At 36.8% G+C, this 19,741-nt stretch overlaps 1 protein-coding gene across 3 annotated transcripts in view; it reads left to right on the top strand.

The window, feature by feature from the left end:
* The window catches only part of RNF130 (ring finger protein 130), a 107,692-nt gene that overhangs the window by 56,718 nt on the left and 31,233 nt on the right, over positions 1-19,741 (top strand). For all 3 annotated transcript variants that reach the window (XM_044664404.1, XM_044664403.1, XM_044664402.1), the window contains exons 4-5: positions 15,058-15,129; positions 18,776-18,858. In XM_044664404.1, coding sequence (XP_044520339.1) covers positions 15,058-15,129; positions 18,776-18,858 — 155 coding nt within the window. The remainder of the gene's footprint in view (positions 1-15,057; positions 15,130-18,775; positions 18,859-19,741) is intronic.

Raw genomic sequence — 19,741 nt, 5'->3', positions numbered from 1 at the left:
AATTTAAGCACTATATAAATTTGAGCTAATAAGATCCCTATTGATTAATTTGTCTTGAGTTTCTAAATCCGCAAGAATCTTAATAGATTAACAAGTTTTAGAATTTATCATTTAAAATAAATTGCTGATCCATTTATGATAGAAATTAACAAAAAAGAAATTAGTATTATAATATCTAGTACCATAGTAAATCTAGACATGATGATTTGATTCTCAAGTAATTACTAAATTAAAACATGGTAAATTTTTATTGATTTAAGATTGGGTCATACAAACCACTTACTGCTTCTCTTTTCTTTTTTTGGCTACCTTTTAGCTTTACAATGAAGAAAAAAATCAAATTTCAGAGAAGATAGAGCTGGAAAGGCTTAGAAAGTGTCTGGTCTATCTTCTTCAATGTACAGATAAAGGAAATGAAGCTCAGAATAACTTACCCAAATTCATACCACCACTAATCACTAGAATCAGGACTTGAACCCCCAGGTCTTCTGACTCTGGATGTTTCTACTATACCAACAATTCAGTTTAGTAAACACTTATTAAGTAACTTCTATGTGCTAGATATAGAAAATTCAGAGATAAAAAAATAGATCATTCTGACAAACATTTACATCCTATTGGAATATACAAATGCAAATAAATGAGTAAATATAATTTCAGAAGAAATCAATTAAAAAGCATTTAAGTACTTACTGTGGGCCAGGCAATATGTTCTGGTATTAGGAATCAACAAAAATGAAACAATGCCTGCCCAAATAGGGTGCTCTTCAGCTAATGGGAATTAGGGTGAGTCTAAAAAAGATGGTTAGCCAGCATAAGTCAAGCTTAACACATGTGTGTGCCCTTGGGATCCCTGAGTGTGACACATTAAATTCACTCTTGTTTATAATTTGACTTCTTTGTAACCTGGCACTTGTCAGCATGAAGCTTGAAAACTAAGTCTTGTCTTCTTTCAGCCTTGGCTCACCCAAACTGGTTTCTTGTTTTCGGTTTGCTTCTGCCTCTTGCATTAGTTTCCCTCTGTCTCATTCTAGCTGATTGTCTTATCTGCTATTTCTTGCCTTTGGTTTGGTGTTAATGGTGACATATATATTCATTCCTAACTATCTTGCTGGCCCTTTTCTGATACCCTTCTTTACATTCCCTCAGCAGGGGAAAAAAGGTTAAATCTTATCCAGACATGGTGCTACCAAACCCCAGCCAAGACTTCACTCCTGGGATGGTATACTACAGAAAGGGTCCTTACCTCTTTTGAGCAGCTCTGTTAGAAAGTTTTTCATCTTATTGAGCTGAAAATTGCCTCTCTTCAGCTTCTGATTATTTTGAATTTAAGGCTATGACTCAAGCAGAACCACTCAAATCTGGCTTCATCAAGGGCAATCATCTCCCTCATTCAGGGTGCTTTCTTTCTTTTAGGGCAGTTAAGTATGTAGTTTCTTTGTTATATTATATCTTATGATTGACTTATTCTCAGTTTGTAGGTGACTTAAACCCTGAGCTTTTCATGTGAACTGTTATCTACACTTTTCTTCCATTTGGTACTGGTGTAGTTGGTCTTTTAACCCAAGTGTAGGACATTACAAAAATATCTGTATGAGAAGTTGCAAAGAATCTATTGAGACAACATAGTATAATTGTAAACAATGGTGTATTTAAATTCAGAGGTCTTGGGGTCGTATTTTGACTTTGCTATTTTCTATCTATGTGACCTTGATCAAATCTCAAAATCTTTCTAGTCTTCAATTTCCTTAACTGTAAAATGAGAGCTTAGGCCTTGGTTAAACCTCAAAGTACCCTTCTGTCTCTAAATCTTATAATCAATCAACCAAAAGTGTTTATTAAACACCTACTGTGTGCCAGGCACTGTAAAGTGCTAACAAAACAAATGCAAAAATGAAGCAATCTTTTCTAGCAATGAAGTTAACATTCTGATGGGGGAGATAGTAAGTACATATAAAAATATGTACAGCATAAATACAAAATTAATGAATATAAATATATACAAAGTTGTTCAATAACAAGATTGTTTCCCTATTTGGGGAAGGTTAAGGAAGTCTTCATGCAGAAAATGGTGTTTAAGCTGCATCTTTAAGGAATTGGGGGAAGATTAGGCAGGGGAAAGGAGGAAGTGCAGTTGCAAGCTTAGAGAACAGACATTTCAAAGGCAAGAAACCTAACAAAAAGTGTTGTTTGTGAGGAGGAAAGAAAAGGCTAATTTGGTCAGCTTGCAAAGGAAGGGAGGGGGAGTAATGTCCAGTGAAGCCAAAAAGACAGATTGGGACTAGATCATGTAGAAGTCTTTAAAAGTTTTTTAAAAAATCATATTTTTCTTAGATCTATAATTTTTATCAGCATACGCCTCTCTTTACACATATATTTTATAGTGCAATTGTGGATAAATTGTGGATAAATAGGACTTCGAGAGAAGTGCTTGAAGTACAGAGGAGTTAAGGAACTTTTCAAGGGTCACATAAATATATAATATATAGTAAATATCAGAGGCAGAATTTGAACCTGGGTATTCCCAACTCCAAACTCAGTACAATATTCATTATGTTGTACTGATTTTAAAAGTCTATTTTAAATTTAAATTTCATCTTGATTCATTGTCGTTTTCTAACCTATAGAAATCACTTACATAGTACCTGGCACATAATAGATAATACATGTTTATTTAGCTTTTATTTCAGATAATGACCCTATTACCTAGCATGTTAGCTATCCCTACCATTTTTGTCATTTGCAAATTGAATAAATATGCTAACTATTCTTCACCCAATCATTGATAAAAATATATACAACCCTAGAGAACTCCTTATAGACTGATATTAATTTTTTTAAGATTTAAATATCTCGTTATTTAAGAAAAATTTTGCATGGTTACATGATTCGTGTTTTTACTTTCCCCTTAACCCCACCCTTTCACACACACCCCATTTCCAACACACATTTCCACTGGTTTTAACATGTGTCATCAATTCAGACTTATACATATTATTGAGAGTTGCATTGGTGTGGTAGTTTCGAGTCTACATCCCCAATCATGTCCGCATCAACCCATGTGTTCAAGCGGTTGCTTTTCTTCTGTGTTTCCACTCCTGCAGTTCTTCCTCTGAATGTGGGTAGCATTCTTTTCCATAAGTCCCTCAGAAGTGTCCTGGATCATTGCATTGCTGCTGGTACAGAAGCCCATTACATTCAATTTTACCATAGTATATCTATACTGATATTAATTCATTAATCACTACCACTCTTTCAGTCCACTCATTTAGCCCATTTCAAATCCATCTTATTATCTTCTGTTCCACCTTTCTGTATTGTCAAATGGATAGAGACTTTGAAAAACATTATTGAAATGCAACTGTACTGTGTCTGTAGTACCATGTAACATCACTAATTTGGTTAAGATCCTTCTCATCAGCTCCCCTTACACAGTTACAGTCATTGTCATGATGGTCTGATTGCTTATGCCTCTAATCAGCCCCTCATCAGCATCCTATAACAGCTGGCCACTGTGCCCTGCAAAAACCTCTGTCCTGGATCTCTATAATTGGTAATTCTGTCCTTGGATACGATTTCAGGAAACTCTCAGCCATGCCTCATTTCATTTCTTCTCCTTCTGTAGGCCTCAAGGGAGTTATGGAGGAAGTGCCCAGAGACTGTGTCCCATCCCTTACAGTTCTGGAACCATGAACTATAATTTGATCAAATCACTTCTATCATTATTCCTGGACAGAATATGTCAGGCTACTTATTTCATGTCCCCTCTTGTTTTTTCCTGTAACTTTCTAAACTAAAGTGCCTCTCCTTCCCTGCCACTCTTCAATGTGTTATTTCTCCTATCCCCTTTAGAATTGTAAGTTCCTTGAAGAAAAGGACTTTCTTTGGTTTTGTAGTTATATCTCCAGCACTTAGCACATGATAAGCATTTAATGAATACTTTTTCATTTATTCTCTAATCTAATAACTATGTCAAAGAAAAAAGAAAGAAATTGGGCAAGTCTTTAATAACCTAATCAAGCTAATGCCACCCTGACTCTTAAAGATCTCTGCTTCCATTTTTAATCTGTTATTTTCAATTCTGAACTTAAACACCTAAAAAGAGAATTTCCACATATATAGAATAATATACCCCCAAAAAGAATTGTAAATGAAATCACAAATCTGTTTCTTATTATTTGCTTTTTTAAAATAGTATGCAATTATTTCCACACATTGCTTTTAAAACTATCCTGCTGGTCTCTGCTTCCTTCTGAACTTCCTTCTGTCATCTTCTTTGCATTTTATTTATTTATTTATTTGTTCGTTGGGACCCTTATTTTTTGTCTTCATATCAATTCTAAGACAGGAGAGCAGCAAGGCCTGGACAATTGAGGTTAAGCGACTTGCCCAAAGGCTAATAAGTGTCTGAGGCCAGATTTGAATTTAGACCCTCCTGACTCCAGGCCTGGTGCTCTATCCACTGTGCTACCTATATATAATTATATTCAATTAAAATATTATATTTTTAGTGGTTCTTTTGCAAGGTAAGGCATCACTTGCTAATCTCCTCTACCACCTCCAATTTAAAAACCTAGAGAAAGGGGGAAAAAATCCTTGTAACAAATATGCATGATCAAGTAATACAAATCTATAAATGGGCATATCCTCAAAAGTATGTCTCATTCTTCATCTTGATTCCATCACTCTTCTGTCAATAAATGGGTAACATGTTTCATCATGATACCCCTAGAGACGTGGTTGGTTATTGTATTGATCAGAGTTCTTAATTCTCTCAAAAAAAATTTTTTCTTAACAGTGTTATTGTGCTTGTACAAGTTGTTCTCCTTGTTCTACTCACTTTACTTTGCATTGGTCCATACTACCTAAAATTCTCTGGCGTTGTCTTGTTATTTTTTACAGTGTAATAATAACCATTATATTCATATACCAGAGTTTTTCCAGCTGTTCACAAAATAATCCCTTAGATCAGTGATTCCCAAAGTAGGCGCCACCGCCCCCTGGTGGGTGTTGCAGCGATCGGGGGTGGGGCGGTGATGGCCACAGGTGCATTTATCTTTCCTATTCATTGCTATTAAAATTTTTTAAAAATTAATTTCCAGGGGCGCTAAGTAATTTTTTTCTGGAAAGGGGACAGTAGGCCAAAAAAGTTTGGGAACCACTGCCTTAGATTATTGTTCTTATTCCTTCCTTCCACAATCAAGATCAAGAAGTTTCTTTTGTTTGCAAGTATTCCCTTACATATTTCCCATTTTAAATAGAAATTTTAATCATAGAGTCTAGGAAAAATCAATGCAGTTAAAATTAGAAGGAAATAGCTAGGAAAAAATCTTTGAAGCAAATTTCTCTGATAAATATCTCATTTCCAAAATCCATGAGGAGTTGATTCCAATTTATAAAAATAAGAGCCATTTCCCATTTGATATTTGATGCGGTCAAAGGATACAAAGAGACAGTCACAAAGAAAAATATTACCCAACATATAAAAAAGTGCTCCAAATCATTATAATTTGAGAAATGCAAATTAAAGCAACTCTGAAGTTCCACATGATATCCATCAGATTGGGAAAGTAGGCAGAAGAAGAAAATGATAAATATTCGAGGGGCTACCAGAAAATAGGCACATGAATACACTGCTAATAAAGCTGTGAATTGTAGCTATTCTAGAAAACATTTTGGAACTGTGTCCCTGGAATCACCAAACAATACCATTTGACCCAGCAGCACCACTATTAACTAGGCTTGTGTGCCAAAGAGAAAAAAGAAAAAGACTTCTATTTACAAAAATATTTACTGTAGTATCAAAGAACTAGAAATTGAAGGTGTGCCCATTATTTGGGGACTAGCTGGATGAATTATGTATAAATATCCACATAGTAGAATACTATTATGCCATAAGAAATGACAAAAGGAGTGCATTCAGATAAATCTGGAAGATTTCAGTGAACTGATAGTGCAGGGTCAAGAGAGCAGAACTGGGAAAATTTATGCAATAATGGCATTGTCAAATTTAAGATGAAGACAAGTTTGTTAACTATAGAGCAGGTATTCCAGGGAGCACAGTGAAAGGGGTAAACAAATTGAATATTTGGAGGGTAGGGTTGAGAGGAGTGATGGGGGTAAGAGAACAGAGAGTGGGGGGATAGGTAACAATATTTGTACAATGACAGCCAGAAGATTTAGAATCACTGGGATGATGAGAGTGTGATGGGAATATGCTAACCATTGAGGAATGAATCCTTGCAGAACGTTAATGGTTATAGAGAGATCTGTTGAGGGAGGAAGGTCATTACTTTTCAAGACCCTACTTTGAGATCCAAACTAAGGACTAGTGGCAATGCATTATATCTTAGGATACCCAGCTCACAGCAGATAGGAGTATATGAAGATATAGTCTGGGAAAGCATAGACTGGAAATAGGAGCTGGCAGTGTGAAGTAGATATAATTCAGGGATGACCATTAGATCACCCTAGAACAAAGATAAAGACCAAAGACTGGTGGCTTGGAGCCAGAACTGATGCAAGATTCTCAGGGAAGTCTCAGGAATGAATATTGAGGCTACAAGTGGTACTGTATAATAAGGTTAGGAAAATAGATTATCTAGAGCCTTTTAAATATGCAGTGAAGGTATCTGTGTCTTATCCATTGGTGTAATGAAGAGCCACTATAAGTTTTGAGCAAGGTAAATGTATTGTCTAATCTCTGCATTAGAAAAGTAAATTTTGGCAGAATGGAACCGAGAGGGTAAAGGCTAGAGACAGAAACCAAATGTCTCTTAATGCTAATTCCTTTAAGGAGTGAAGGTGTAAATTAGGAGTGATGCAGATATATAGAAGCCAGACATGAGAGTTGATGTCAGAACATAGTCATGAAGAGCTGCTTCTCTTGGGGAAACTAGAAGATGGCATCAAGGTTATACATTTTCATATAAATCCCAACCAAAAGCAAGTCTAAAGATCCAAGTCTAAACTTTTTTGTGGTAGTTAAATTTGGATTTTATCTTGAGTGGATTTATCAATCTACCTAAAAAGTGAAGCAACATGAGATTTGTTCTCCCACAGCATTCCAGAGTCTTAGCAGTCAACTTTGAAATAAAGATTAGTAAAACAAATTGCATTTAACAAGATAGGTATAATAAATGGATAAAGGATACCCAAACAGGCAGTACTTATTCCTAGATATTTGAATTATCAGTTACAGATTAAGATATATCCTAAATCTGTCATAGAAACTATTTGTAATGCCCATTTTAATCCTTTATCCAAGAAAAATGGAATTTACCATTTTAAACATGTATTTTGTTTTTCTTTAACATAGATAAATGTTGATCAGAAGTCAATTAAGAGAAGTGATTTTTCTTTTTGTTAGGAAAGTTTTAAAAAATAAACAAGATTCTGTAGGATTTATTTGTTGATGCTTCTAAAAGTTCTTTGGTGTTACCTCATCGTGGCATATAGGCAACCCTGAGTTCTCAAAATGTTATTCTAATAGAGAACAAAGTCTAGCTGGTTCTAGAAAATAAGAAAGTCCTAAAAACATTGTCTCAGTGATGAACTCCATTGTGTGTCATCCAGACACAGCTAGTTTCAGAGAGGCTCTTTACCAAAAGATTGGTTACCCCATGATAAATATTTTTGGCCATGAAAGTTCACATAAAGACCATCTAATTAAAGGATAGATGGAGTTGTGTCTTTCTATACTGTGTATAGTTACTCCTGACTCCCATCAACTTGAATGGAGAATTGGGGTAGTTTAATTCTAATTATACAAAGAAGAGTGTATTATAGAATCATTCCCTGAAAGTAAGTTTACTAGGTGCAGCTACAGAAATTTTGTCTTAATAATAGAAGCCCAAAACCGTAAGTAGGATGCCATCAATCCCGAGGAGCTTTGAAAAAACTTCATGGTCCCAGGAGTCTGTCATTCTATGATAGGACTTTAATTAGCACTCAGTGTGGTGCCTGTGGATAATGAAGGATTAAATATAATTGCCATCTGGTGCAGGCCACAAAAGTATAGAATTTATTTTAGGACATTTGTTTTGCAACCAATTGTAGACTCCTTTGAAAGCCCTGCTGCTCTGCTGGAAAGTGATTTTTATGACCTTTTCCCCTCCTTTAGTTTTTTCAAAGGTCAGAAGAAAGATGATGAAATTTTTATGTGGTTTAAAAAGCTTACCTTATCAAAGTTTAATGAGAAAGTGGCAGCAGCTAGACTCTGTTTAATACACTTGGGTATTGTAAAGGAAAAGCTGGGACTGTTAGCAGTGAGAGAAGAAGTGAGTTCAAAGCTAGACTTCCCCTGACAAAATGTCATTGTGAAGCAGAGTTTTTTTAATACCACATCTACTGCAAAGTGAAATCAAGAGGGAAAGAGGGTCAAGAAAAACACAAAAAGGTACTGCAACTAAATTGAAAATGGAAAACATTTTGTTTGGGTTGAATGTTTTGCTTTTCTTATAGGAATATTGGAAAGCTTTATGTTAAAGATTTTGAGATTTTTTGCATACACTAGATAATGGCTAAAAGTAAAATTGAGTGTCTCTAAGAAATTACTATCCTAATTTTAGATATGAAGATCAATATTTTTCTACAAATTTTTTCATTTTTTTTCTTCTGTTGATCATGAATTTTGTTTGTTTCTAGTATCTCTTCCTTTAATCCTAAACTATCCCAAAGTATCCCTTGGTATAGAGAAGTGATTCTCTTTTTATCTGTTATTAGGTCAGTATCCAATCCTGCTCTTTTAATTTCCCCTTAATGGCCATGATTTTTTAAACTCTGTTTTGAATAAATATTTTTCAAATATACCCAAACAGGACTTTTAAACATATTTAATAACACTAGGAAATGACACATGTGCATGTTGTCAGAATTTAGAACAAATCTCAATCTCACTGAAATAGAATAGAGTCAGTTTTTCTTATTTATATAGATAAAAGAGGAGAATTCCTTTGAAAGTGGTCTTTTTATATGAGATGGTAGGAAGAAAACATTTCGTGTTCCCATATTAGGGAAAGCATACAGCTTGTCATTCCATAAAACCCCTGGGAATTTTGGCTTCTTATAAGAGACAACCAGATAATACTGGGTTCAGTTCCATTGAACTAATATTTCTTGAATTCTTGTTTTCAATCTTAACCCTCCAAAATGATTACTCTTCCAACAGCCTAATTAATCTTCATAAAAGCACACTTTCCTTTTCAAACTTTCAGTGACTCCCTATTGCTCATCAAATAAAATCCAAACTCCATTCTCTGTAGTTAAGGCTCTCCACAATTTGGCCTTACCATCCCTTTCCAACCTTAGTACCTACCACTCCTCTTCAAATTACCTGTATCTAGCCAAATTGAAATAATCACTATTCTTTTAGCATAACCCATGCTTTCCTGACTTTTTATTTGTACAAGCTGTTCTCTAGATCCACTTGTTCAGTTCCTATTCAGACTTTCCAGGCCAGAACAAGTGTTTTATTCTTGAGACATTCCTTGATTTTCCCCAGAACAGGAAATAATTCTCATCCTTCTTAAAACTCATAGTTTTGAGACTGCTAGGTGGATCAGTGGTAAAGAGTCAGACTTAGAAAAAGGAGGTCTGTCCTGGGTTAAAAGATCTGGTCTCAGAGACTTCCTTAACTGTGTGACCCTGGGCAAGTCACTTAACCCCAGTTGCCTAGCCCTTATCCTCTTCTGCCTTGGAACATGTACTTAAGTATCAATTCTAAGTCAGAAGACAAGGCCTTAAAAAAATTCTCATAGCTTTTTGTGCCTGACTTATACTTTTATGTTCCAATTTCTGTTCTATTATTTGTGCCCATATTCAGCCTGTTCAAACCTGTGAGGCTTATAAAAGCAGCCCCTGCCTTACCTTGTCTTTGTACCTACCCAGAGTGTTCATATTATAGGTAGTTGATTGATAAGAATAATTTACTATAAATTAGCTCCTACATTCTGATTTATATATGTGTGGATATACATACATATATGCACATATGCATTCTGTTTCTGTGTGATATTCTGGTTGCTGAACTTCAGAAGCATTGCCTGTTCCATTCAGAATGACCTGTCTTTCCCTCTTATGAATCATCTGGTAAGTAACCAGTCTAAATTGGCCTAGAACAAATTATTACTATTATAGTAAGCATCTAGAATAATTAATCTAAGTATTTTTCCCATTATTTACTGGCTGCTAAAGGCATGTGTTGATGTGTATTCTTTATCCTACATCAGTCAGTCACCTATAGAATGTTCTAACAAAAATATTCAAATGGATGACCTTTAAACACCCTGACCTGACTTTACCTGTCAGGCCCCAAGACTACCATCTCTACTCAATCTCAGCCACTCACAGGACTGGTCATACCTTAACCTCATTGTCACCTAAAACTTTTCAACCTCTATAGTCTTGAATACTGCAATTCCCTTCTCTGTCCACAGTATCCTGGCCTACCTGCCTCACTCATAAACCTATTTCTTGTCTTCATAATCCCATAATTCCTGCCTATTCTACCAATCCATTAAGGCTAAACTAGAAAGAATAGAGAAGGAAAGATGTAAGAATGGAAAGGTACAAAGACATCAGATTGTAAAGAGCTTTAAATGCCAAAGAACATGTATTTGACCCTAAAAGTGATAGAAAACCATTAGAGTTTGAGTAAAGTGGTAGACCTATGCTTTAGAAAGATGCTTGGTCCCTGAGTGGAGGATAAACTAGAGTAGGGAGAGATACTCAGAAGGGAGGCCAATTAGAAAACGATTGCAAAGTCAAGACAAGAGTTGACAAGGACTTGACTCATGCAGGTGACTGCGTGAGTAGAAAAAAGGGACATAAATGATACGTGTAAAGGCAAAGATGACAAGATTTGACATTTGGTTAGATTTGTGGAGTCACTAAGAGTAAAAGTTGAGGATAACACAAAAGTTGCAAAATTTGGCACCTGGGAAGATATTGATGTTTTTAACAATATAAGGAATTGGAATAGGTTTGGTGAGGAGAGAAGTGAATGAAGAATTCCACTTTGGACATGTTGAGTTTAAGCTGCCTATGAGACAACCCATTCAAAATATTCAATAAGTGGGGACAACTAGATGGCTCAGTGGATTAAAAGCCGGGTCTAAAGATGGGAGGTCCTTGATTCAAATTCGACCTCAGATACTTTCTAGCTATGTGACCCTGGGTAAGTCACTTAACTCCCATTGCCTAACCCTTACCACTCTTCTACCTTGGAAGGAGGGTTATTATGGGAAAAACCAGGGGAGTTGACTTAAATATTAAATGTGGGTCCAGAAGAGGGTGAGGGAGACAGGAATGACAGAAGATAGGACCAAACAAGGTAGGGAGACTGGGTTTAACTGCTAAGAAGATGGCTGTTAACAGAAGTGGCAGTTAGGCCCTAACTGTCACTCTGCACCATCTAGACAAGGGCCTATGGAAACTAGCAAGCAAATGGCAAGAATTTATAACAATTTTAATTAAGGGAACTATGGTAAAGGATGGGAATAGGGGTTTCTACACTTTCAGACTATGGGCAAACCACAGGGTCAAGGGAGGGACTTATCTACACTGAACTGAGACCTAAAGCAAGACAGGGCCCAAGGATAGCAGGACTGAAGTGGGTATTCTCATAGCAGAGTCCTGACACACTCCAGTGATGTTGCAGCTCCTCCAGGACCACTAGCTGTACTCTTTCAGGTGGGTAGATTCTGGGAGCTAACCCAGCCCAAGTTACCTGAAACTCAGGTTGGGATTAATAGTCTCTACCAAAACCTCTGACAAGTAGGTGACGGTCTTCCTTCAGGATCTCTGGAAATCTGAGGTCTCCCAGGGTCAGTTACAACTTGTCCCAACCACCATGGAGTCCGTCTCAGAGAGCCAGGCACACGTCCTGCTTCCCCATTCCATTTGGAATTCTCAAGCCCTTCCTGTTAGGTCTCCTAAATAATAACTAAATTATCCTCCTCACAATGGGGGGCTTGGAATATTCTGTCCAGCTGTGCGACATTATTCCTAATCTGACGAATACAATGAGTAGGATACAATATAATGAAACTTCAAAAGAGTTGCCTTGGAACAGACTGACAGATGAGCATTTCCTTTCCTTTGGCCCCCTCTTTAAAAAGTTTGCCCATCACTGGGCTAGAGAATTGGTTAAGAAGGAACAGAAAAGGGGCAACTGGGTAGCTCAGTGGATTGAGAGTCAGGCCTAGAGACGGGAGGTCCTAGGTTCAAATCCGGCCTTAGACACTTCCCAGCTGTGTGACCCTGGGCAAGTCACTTGACCCCCACTGCCCACCCTTACCACTCTTCCACCAAGGAGTCAATACACAGAGGTTAAGGGTTAAAAAAAAAAAAAAAGAAGGAACAGAAACTTTTCCTTTTACCACTGAGAGCCCAGTTAAGATTAGATAGCATAAATCTTTCATTCAGCAGCATGACCATCTTTGTGTGGAGTAGAGAGGGAATAGAAGAGTATATGAGTCATTGGAGTTGAATATATTGAGGAACTAGGAAATTGGGACATTTGAAGAAACCTCCCTGTGTATATTGAAGGCCCTAGTATTATGGCAGGAGTTGAAATATGGAAGAATTCCTGGAGGGGAGTGACAAAAAGGGGGTAGTTATTGTCAGTTGATAATGGCTATCTGCAACTGGACTGGAAGGAAAATCTAGATAGCATGAACTTCAGTGAACTCATGGTAAAGATTGCTTAACAGTGATGGTAGAAGAGTGTGGAAGTGCAACAGTGAGCAAGGAATCCTCTGACAACCCTCCCATAATCAGTGAGTTAGGGATTATGAGAGAAAGTATTCTTTCTCCACTTTGGTGGAGATTGTGTGTGTGTGTGTGTGTGTGTGTGTGTGTGTGTTCGTGTTCGATCTCCCTGAACTCTATTCCTGCCTACATGCTGGTCAACTCTACCTACATAACTTAGCATTTGTTGTTGATAGCACTCCCATCAGGTCTGAAACCCAAGTTGATTCTTCCCTCTTTCATCTCCCATAGCCAATCATTTGATAAGCTCTTTAGATTTTACCTTCATGATATCCCATGAATCCATCCCTATCTTCTACTTCTAGTGATACCACTGTAGTTGGAACTCTCCTAACCTCTCATCCACGTTGTTATAATAGCCCTCTCATTAGTCTCCCTTCAGTCTCTCTCCAATCTATCATTTATATAGCTTCCAAAATTACGTTCCTAAGGACCATGTCCTTCCTATGTTCAGATATCTTCCGTGGTTCTCTAATACTTCATAAATAAAATAAAAGCTTCTTATTTAAGATCCTAAATTTATTGCTCTATTTATTAGTCCTTATTTAAGGCCTTTAAGGTTCTAAAGTGCTAGACTTAGCATCAATCTACTTCTCCACTTTTATTTCATGTTATTCTCCCTCACATAATCTATTTCAGTCAAACCACATCCCACTAGCTGTATGACAAACTAGACATGTCATCGCTGACATCCATGTATTTCTACAATATGTCCTTCTTGGAATGTAATTACTTTTTAAAAAATTCCTTATCTTCCACCAAGGCTTGGCACAGATGCTATCTTTCCTTCAAAGTTCCTGTTGACTGAAAGTTTTCTGCTCCTCATCAGATGTTCCCAGGACAGTGATGGGTAAACTTATTCCCAGTGGGCCAGATCCAGGTCATAGTTTTCCCATCACTGCCTTAAGCAATGCCCTAATCACTATGCTCCCACATCCAGATGGAGCGATTAGGGCATTGCTTAAGGCAGTGAATGATGGGCAAATTACGGCCTGGATCTGGCCCACCGGGAATAGTTTGCCCATCACTCTCCTAGGATACTTTGTCTGGATTTCTCCTTTACTCCTTGCACACTACCTTCTTTGGGTTATAATTATCTGTATTTATTCTGTGGCCTCCCTGATAGAATATACGTTTCTTGAAGATGAAGGCCATGTCACTTTTATATTTTTCTCCCCAGTACTTTTTGAATTTATTGAATCTGTGAAAGCTCAGTTAATATCCTTTATATAGTTGTGATAGCTGTGACCAGGCACTTGAGAAGCTAATGGTCCTCTAGCACAAAGGCTATTTAATATAGACAAGTAAATGGCATAATCAATAGGATGTTGGACCTAGAATCAGGAAAACCTGAGTTCAAATCCAGCCTTAGGCACTTACTAGCTTTGTGACCCTGTGTAAGTCATTTAACCTGTCTATCTCTCATTTTCTCCATTTATAAAAGGAAGATAATAGTAACACCTATCTATTAGGGTTGTTATGAGAATTAAACAAGGTGATATTTGTTTTACAAACTTTGAGGCACTCTTTAAGTGCTAGCTATTATTATTATTATTAGAGTATAAATAGATTGGGAGATTAAATACTTAGAAGAATTGTTATTTACCTACCTAAATGGCATGGGTTAGGTACAATAGAATCCTGTAACTGAATTGATCAGGGAAGATTCCCTGGAGGGAAATGGAATGGCAAAAGATGGCAGAAGATAGAATGGTTTGTGAGTGAAAAATTTAGTAGAATCAGAAGAAAAGTTGAATTTTAAGTGAGAATGAGTATGGCAGGAATATGGAAGGGGGAGGAGCACACTAAAATAAGGTTTATTCATATAATAGTGATTGGTGTCACCATTTTGCAGTGAAAGTAAATAAAATTCATGGAGTTTAGGATAGTGTGACCAGTTTAGAAGATCAAAAAAGTATTTTACATGACATGGCATTTTGGATCCAAAACCTCCAGACAGACCTATGCAGTGGTAACTCTTGATACTTGACTCTCTTAATGCCATTAAAATGTTGACTTCTTTGAACTGTCTGGTGTCTCAGCAGTGCTGGACAAATGATCTGTTCTGCTGCAGCTACTGTCTGTCTTCATCTGGCTCCTAGGCTCTGGCCACTGCCCATTTCTAAATTTGGAACCCTTTTAGGAATCTTCTACTCTGAGGCCTCAATGATGTGGCAGAGAGAGTAAGGCAGGATATTAGTACCTGAACAAATTAAATTATTTAAAAGAAAAAATTGTATAAAGTCTTGACTTTTAATACCTGCTTTTTCTTTTCAATTTTTATAGCGTCGTCTTGGAGATGCAGCCAAGAAAGCCATCAGCAAATTAACAACAAGAACAGTAAAGAAGGGTGATAAGGTATGATAATAAAGAAATCAAATAGTAAACAAAAATTAATTTTTGTTTTGATGTACAAAAATACTTCTATTATGGTTTTAATTTTATTTGTTGTAAAATTTTAAAGATATGATGTGTCCTAGGAGCAAGTAGGTGACTCAGTGGATAGAGAGCCAGGCCTGGAGATGGGAGGTCCTGAATCCAAATCTGCCCTCAGACACTTCCTAGCTATGTGACCCTGGGCAAATCACTTAACCCCCATTGCCTAGCCATTACTGCTCTTCTGCCTTAGAATCAATTGATTCTAAGACAGAAGGTAAGGGATTTTTTAAAATAAAGTAAAAAAAAAAAGTTTAAAGCTATAATGTGCCCTTTCAAACAAATATCCCTTTCTGGGCCTGGCTACATTGTGTCATTTGGAAGCTTTCTATAGAAGTCTTAACTTTCCCAAAGGATAAATTCTCTTGCCATTTTGATGTTATTGTTTAGTCATTTCAGTTGGGTCCGACACTCCATGACCCTATTTGAGGTTTTCTTGTCAAGGATATTGGAGTGATTTGCCATTTCCTTTTCTAGGTTATTTTATAGATGAGGAAACTGAGGCAAAGTTAAGCAGTTTGCTAAGGATCGCAGAGTTCTAATTGTCTGAGGCCAGATTCGGACTCAAGAAGATGAGACTTACTGACTGTAGACCCAGTGCTCTATCCACCACGTCACCTAGCTGCCATTAGCATCACTAAAATGGTCTTAGTCTGCTCTAACTACTTTTTTTTCCTAGTAGAGTTAGTTTTCCTTCTGCTAAAATTTTGTATTCTTAAAATAATTATAGTGATAGAATTGTTGAACAGATAACTAAGAGAACTCTGATCAGTGCTATATCAACTGCAATTCCAAAGAGGATCTGTGCTACCCACCTCTTGACAATAAGGTTATAGATTCAATGTGCAGAATGAGACGACTTTTTGGATGTGGCCAATGCTGGGATTTATTTGGTAAAACAACTTTGCATATTAATTACAAGAGTTTTTAGTTTGGTTTTGTTCTGTTTTCTATTAAAAGAAGTAGGGGGTAGAAGGCAACAATAAGTAATGGTTTGTTATTTTAAAAAAATTAGTAAAGAAAACTAGAGGATTGAGTTATAGGGTCTAAGAAGTCCCTTACAGTTCTAAATCTATGACTTATGTGACTATAATTTTGAATATTGCTATTCAAATATCTATACCTATCTCTACCTCTCTCTAGAAAACATTGTTTTTCCTGTGACTAAATGTCTCCAAATTAAGAAGGGATTTTTAAAATGACTACTATGTACAGATAACTGTCAGGGCCTGAGGTAACTCAGTCATCTGTAATCTCCCCTGCCCAGACCATATCTAAAGTTCAATTCCAGGTGCTACATTTTAGGAATAATATTGACAAAACAGAACCAATCCAGAAGAAAGTAAGCCAAGATGGTGAGAGGACCAGAAGGCATATATATGTTCATATGTCATATTTCTTAAAGGATCAAGGGATATTTAGCCTGGAAAAGAGAAGTCTGAGACAGGACATTGATGAATGAAAATAGCATTTACTAAGCACTATGTAGGTATTATACCAAGTGCTGGGAATACACATACAATAATGAAACAGTTCTAGCCTTCAAGGAATGTTTATATAGTGAATGAGTTTTTTAATTTTTATTTTCAGATCCCAACTCTTTCCCTCCCTTTGCCCTCTCCAATACCCATTGAGAAAGCAAGAAATACCTTCTCCATTATACATACAAAGTCATGCAAAACATTTCCATTTAGCCATGCCACAGATGAATGAATGAATTAAGAAAATAAAGTGAAAAAATATGCTTTGGTCTGCACTCAGAGTTCATTACTTCTCTTTAGGGAAATGGATAGTATTTTTTATCATGAATCTTTTGAAATGGCCATGAACCATTCATCAGAGTTGCTAAGTCTTTCTCAGTTGATTATCATTACAGTATTGCTATTAATGTGTACAATGTACTAGGAGTTTATATTCTAATAGGAAGAGATAATATTTAAAAGGGAGAATGGTGGCCAGGTAAGAGAGCTTTGGAATGAGAAGTCATGGAGATGTAAATTGATCCATAAGGTAGCTGATTGACACACCTTGTCCAGAAGCAATGGCTTTATTGATTAAATAACTGTGCCCAGAGTAAGAGATGGAAATGGGTGTCTCTTTCAACTCTGTCATCTTCCACCAAGAGTATTTCTCTCCATTTATCTCTCCACAAATATGTGCCATCTTTTACTACTCCCAAGGCAATTGTGTTTGGCAGAACAAGAATCCATGCTGGATAGATGATTAGAGCAGACAGATCTATGGCCGGTCAGCCAGGCTGCATTTTATGGGGAATATTCAGGCTCTTTCTACCTCTTTTCTTGGTCCCACCCCAGGTATGGGGTGAGAATTATTTAAACTACATTGGCATTAAGAGGAATTGTAGGAAGGAATGGAGTCAGGAGATGCTGGAAAGGGGAAAGCATTGACAGGCTTGGTGATTTGTCAAATGGTTGAAAAGAGGCGTGAAAGAAGGATCAAAGATTATTTGAAACCTGGGTGACCAAAAGAATCTTGATGCCATTAATAAAAATAAAAAATTCAGTTATAGAAATTAATTTTTGGGAAGGAGTTAATGATCTAGTGCAGTGATGGGTAAACTATTCCCAGTGGGCCAGATGCAGGCCATAGTTTTCCCATCACTGCCTTAAGCAATTCCCTAATCACTTCACCCCTACATCCAGATGTAGTGATTAGGGAATTGCTTAAGGCAGTGTGATGGGCAAACTACGGCCTGGATCTGGCCCACCAGGAATGGTTTGCCCATCACTGGTCTAGTGTTTTGTTTTAGATAAGTAGAGTTTGAAATGCTAGTGGAAGATACAAGTGAACACATCTAGTAAGTAGTTGCAATTGTTAATTTGGGAATGTGGTCTGGACTAGAGTTGTAGATTTGGAAATTATTCACAAAAAAATAACAGTCAAAGCCTTAGAAATGGTACTGTCAGTACTTTGGGAAACACCTATATCTATATAGTGGGAATGGTAGGTGGTACTGGGAAGTAAATAGAGGAAAAAGCAGTGAGGAAGTTAGAACCACCAAGAATACAACTGAGAGAAGCAGGAGATTTGATTTTTTTTTAAACCCTTAACTTCTTTGTATTGGCTCATAGGTGGAAGAATGGTATGGATGGGAAATGGGGGTCAAGTGACTTGCCCAGGGTCACACAGCTGGGAAGTGTCTGAGGCCGGATTTGAACCTAGGACCTCCCATCTCTAGGCCTGGCTCTCAATCCACTGAGCTACCCAGCTGCCCCTTAGGAGATTTGATATTAATATGGTATTAGAGATCTAGAAAGTAGTTTCATTCTGATGATGGAAGCAGAAGCCAGATAACAAGGGTTAAAGGAGTTGAGGTTATGTAAGGAAATAGAGCCAATAAATGTAGAAAATTCTTTAGAAAAGTTTGATGGTGAAGGAATGGTGGTTGTGATTTTAACCTTTTTTTTTAAAAAAAGCATCTTCTTTCATAACCAACTTGCATATTTTATAGCCACTAGAGAATCTAAAGGCTGCTAATAATAGTGTCTTTTTCATTGCTCATGTAATTTCAAAACCTTACTTTTTGCTCTTGTACTGTGCCTTTCAGGAAACAGATCCAGACTTTGATCATTGTGCTGTGTGCATAGAGAGCTACAAGCAAAATGATATCGTTCGAATTCTGCCTTGCAAGTAAGGCCTTGTTTAACCTGTTTATAGAAATCAATTTTGTTTTTAAATTAAGAATACTTCTGAGATCGTAGACCTTGAAATGTTAAAACTGAAAGGGATTTTAACACCCTTTTTTAATCCAAGACCCAATCCCTTTTTACAAATGGGTCCTAGAGAAGTGAAATGATTTGCCCAGAATTATAGCTAGTGAGTGACAGTGAAAAATCAGTTTCCTGTTTTCATTTTTTTAAACCTTATCTTCTTAGAATCAGTATTGTATTGGTTCCAAGGCAGAAGAGCAGTAAGGGCTAAGCAGTAGGGGTTAGTTAAGTGACTTGCCCAGGATCACACAACTATGTCTGAGGCCAGATTTAAACCCAGGACCTCCCATCTCTAGAGCTGGCTCTCATTCCATTGAGCCATCTAGCTGCACCCCATTTTTATTTTTGAAAGGTTCTTTTTAAAATGGATTCCTTGTCTCGCCTTTAAGGATCTACTTGAAGCATTCATACAAAATTTCTTAAGTGCCTACTATAACATTTAAAGAAGATAATATTGTATAGCGTCTTGAGCAAATCACTTAACTATCTGGGCCTCCATTTCCTCATCTGTAAAATGAGGGAAGGGAATTGGAAGGATTCTGAGATACCTTCCACCTCTAAATCTATGATCCTATACTCAGAATGCTCATGAGCTTAATTCAAAGTTTCATAAAACCAAGTCTGTTTTTCTCAAGGAGCTTACAGTCTAATGGAAATGATAAAGAATATGCACAGATAAATATAATAAAATTAGAAGTGCCCATGAAGTATACAAAATGTTAGGAGGTCATATCTGAAAAATTACTTCCAGCTAAAGTCAGTAGTATCACAGAGAAAGTGGCATTGAGCTAGGTCTTGAAAGA

Source organism: Gracilinanus agilis, chromosome 2, assembly GCF_016433145.1.
Source record: "Gracilinanus agilis isolate LMUSP501 chromosome 2, AgileGrace, whole genome shotgun sequence".
Taxonomy (NCBI): domain Eukaryota; kingdom Metazoa; phylum Chordata; class Mammalia; order Didelphimorphia; family Didelphidae; genus Gracilinanus; species Gracilinanus agilis.
Note: the sequence above shows the minus strand (reverse complement) of the source record. Positions and strands in the feature narration are given on the sequence as shown.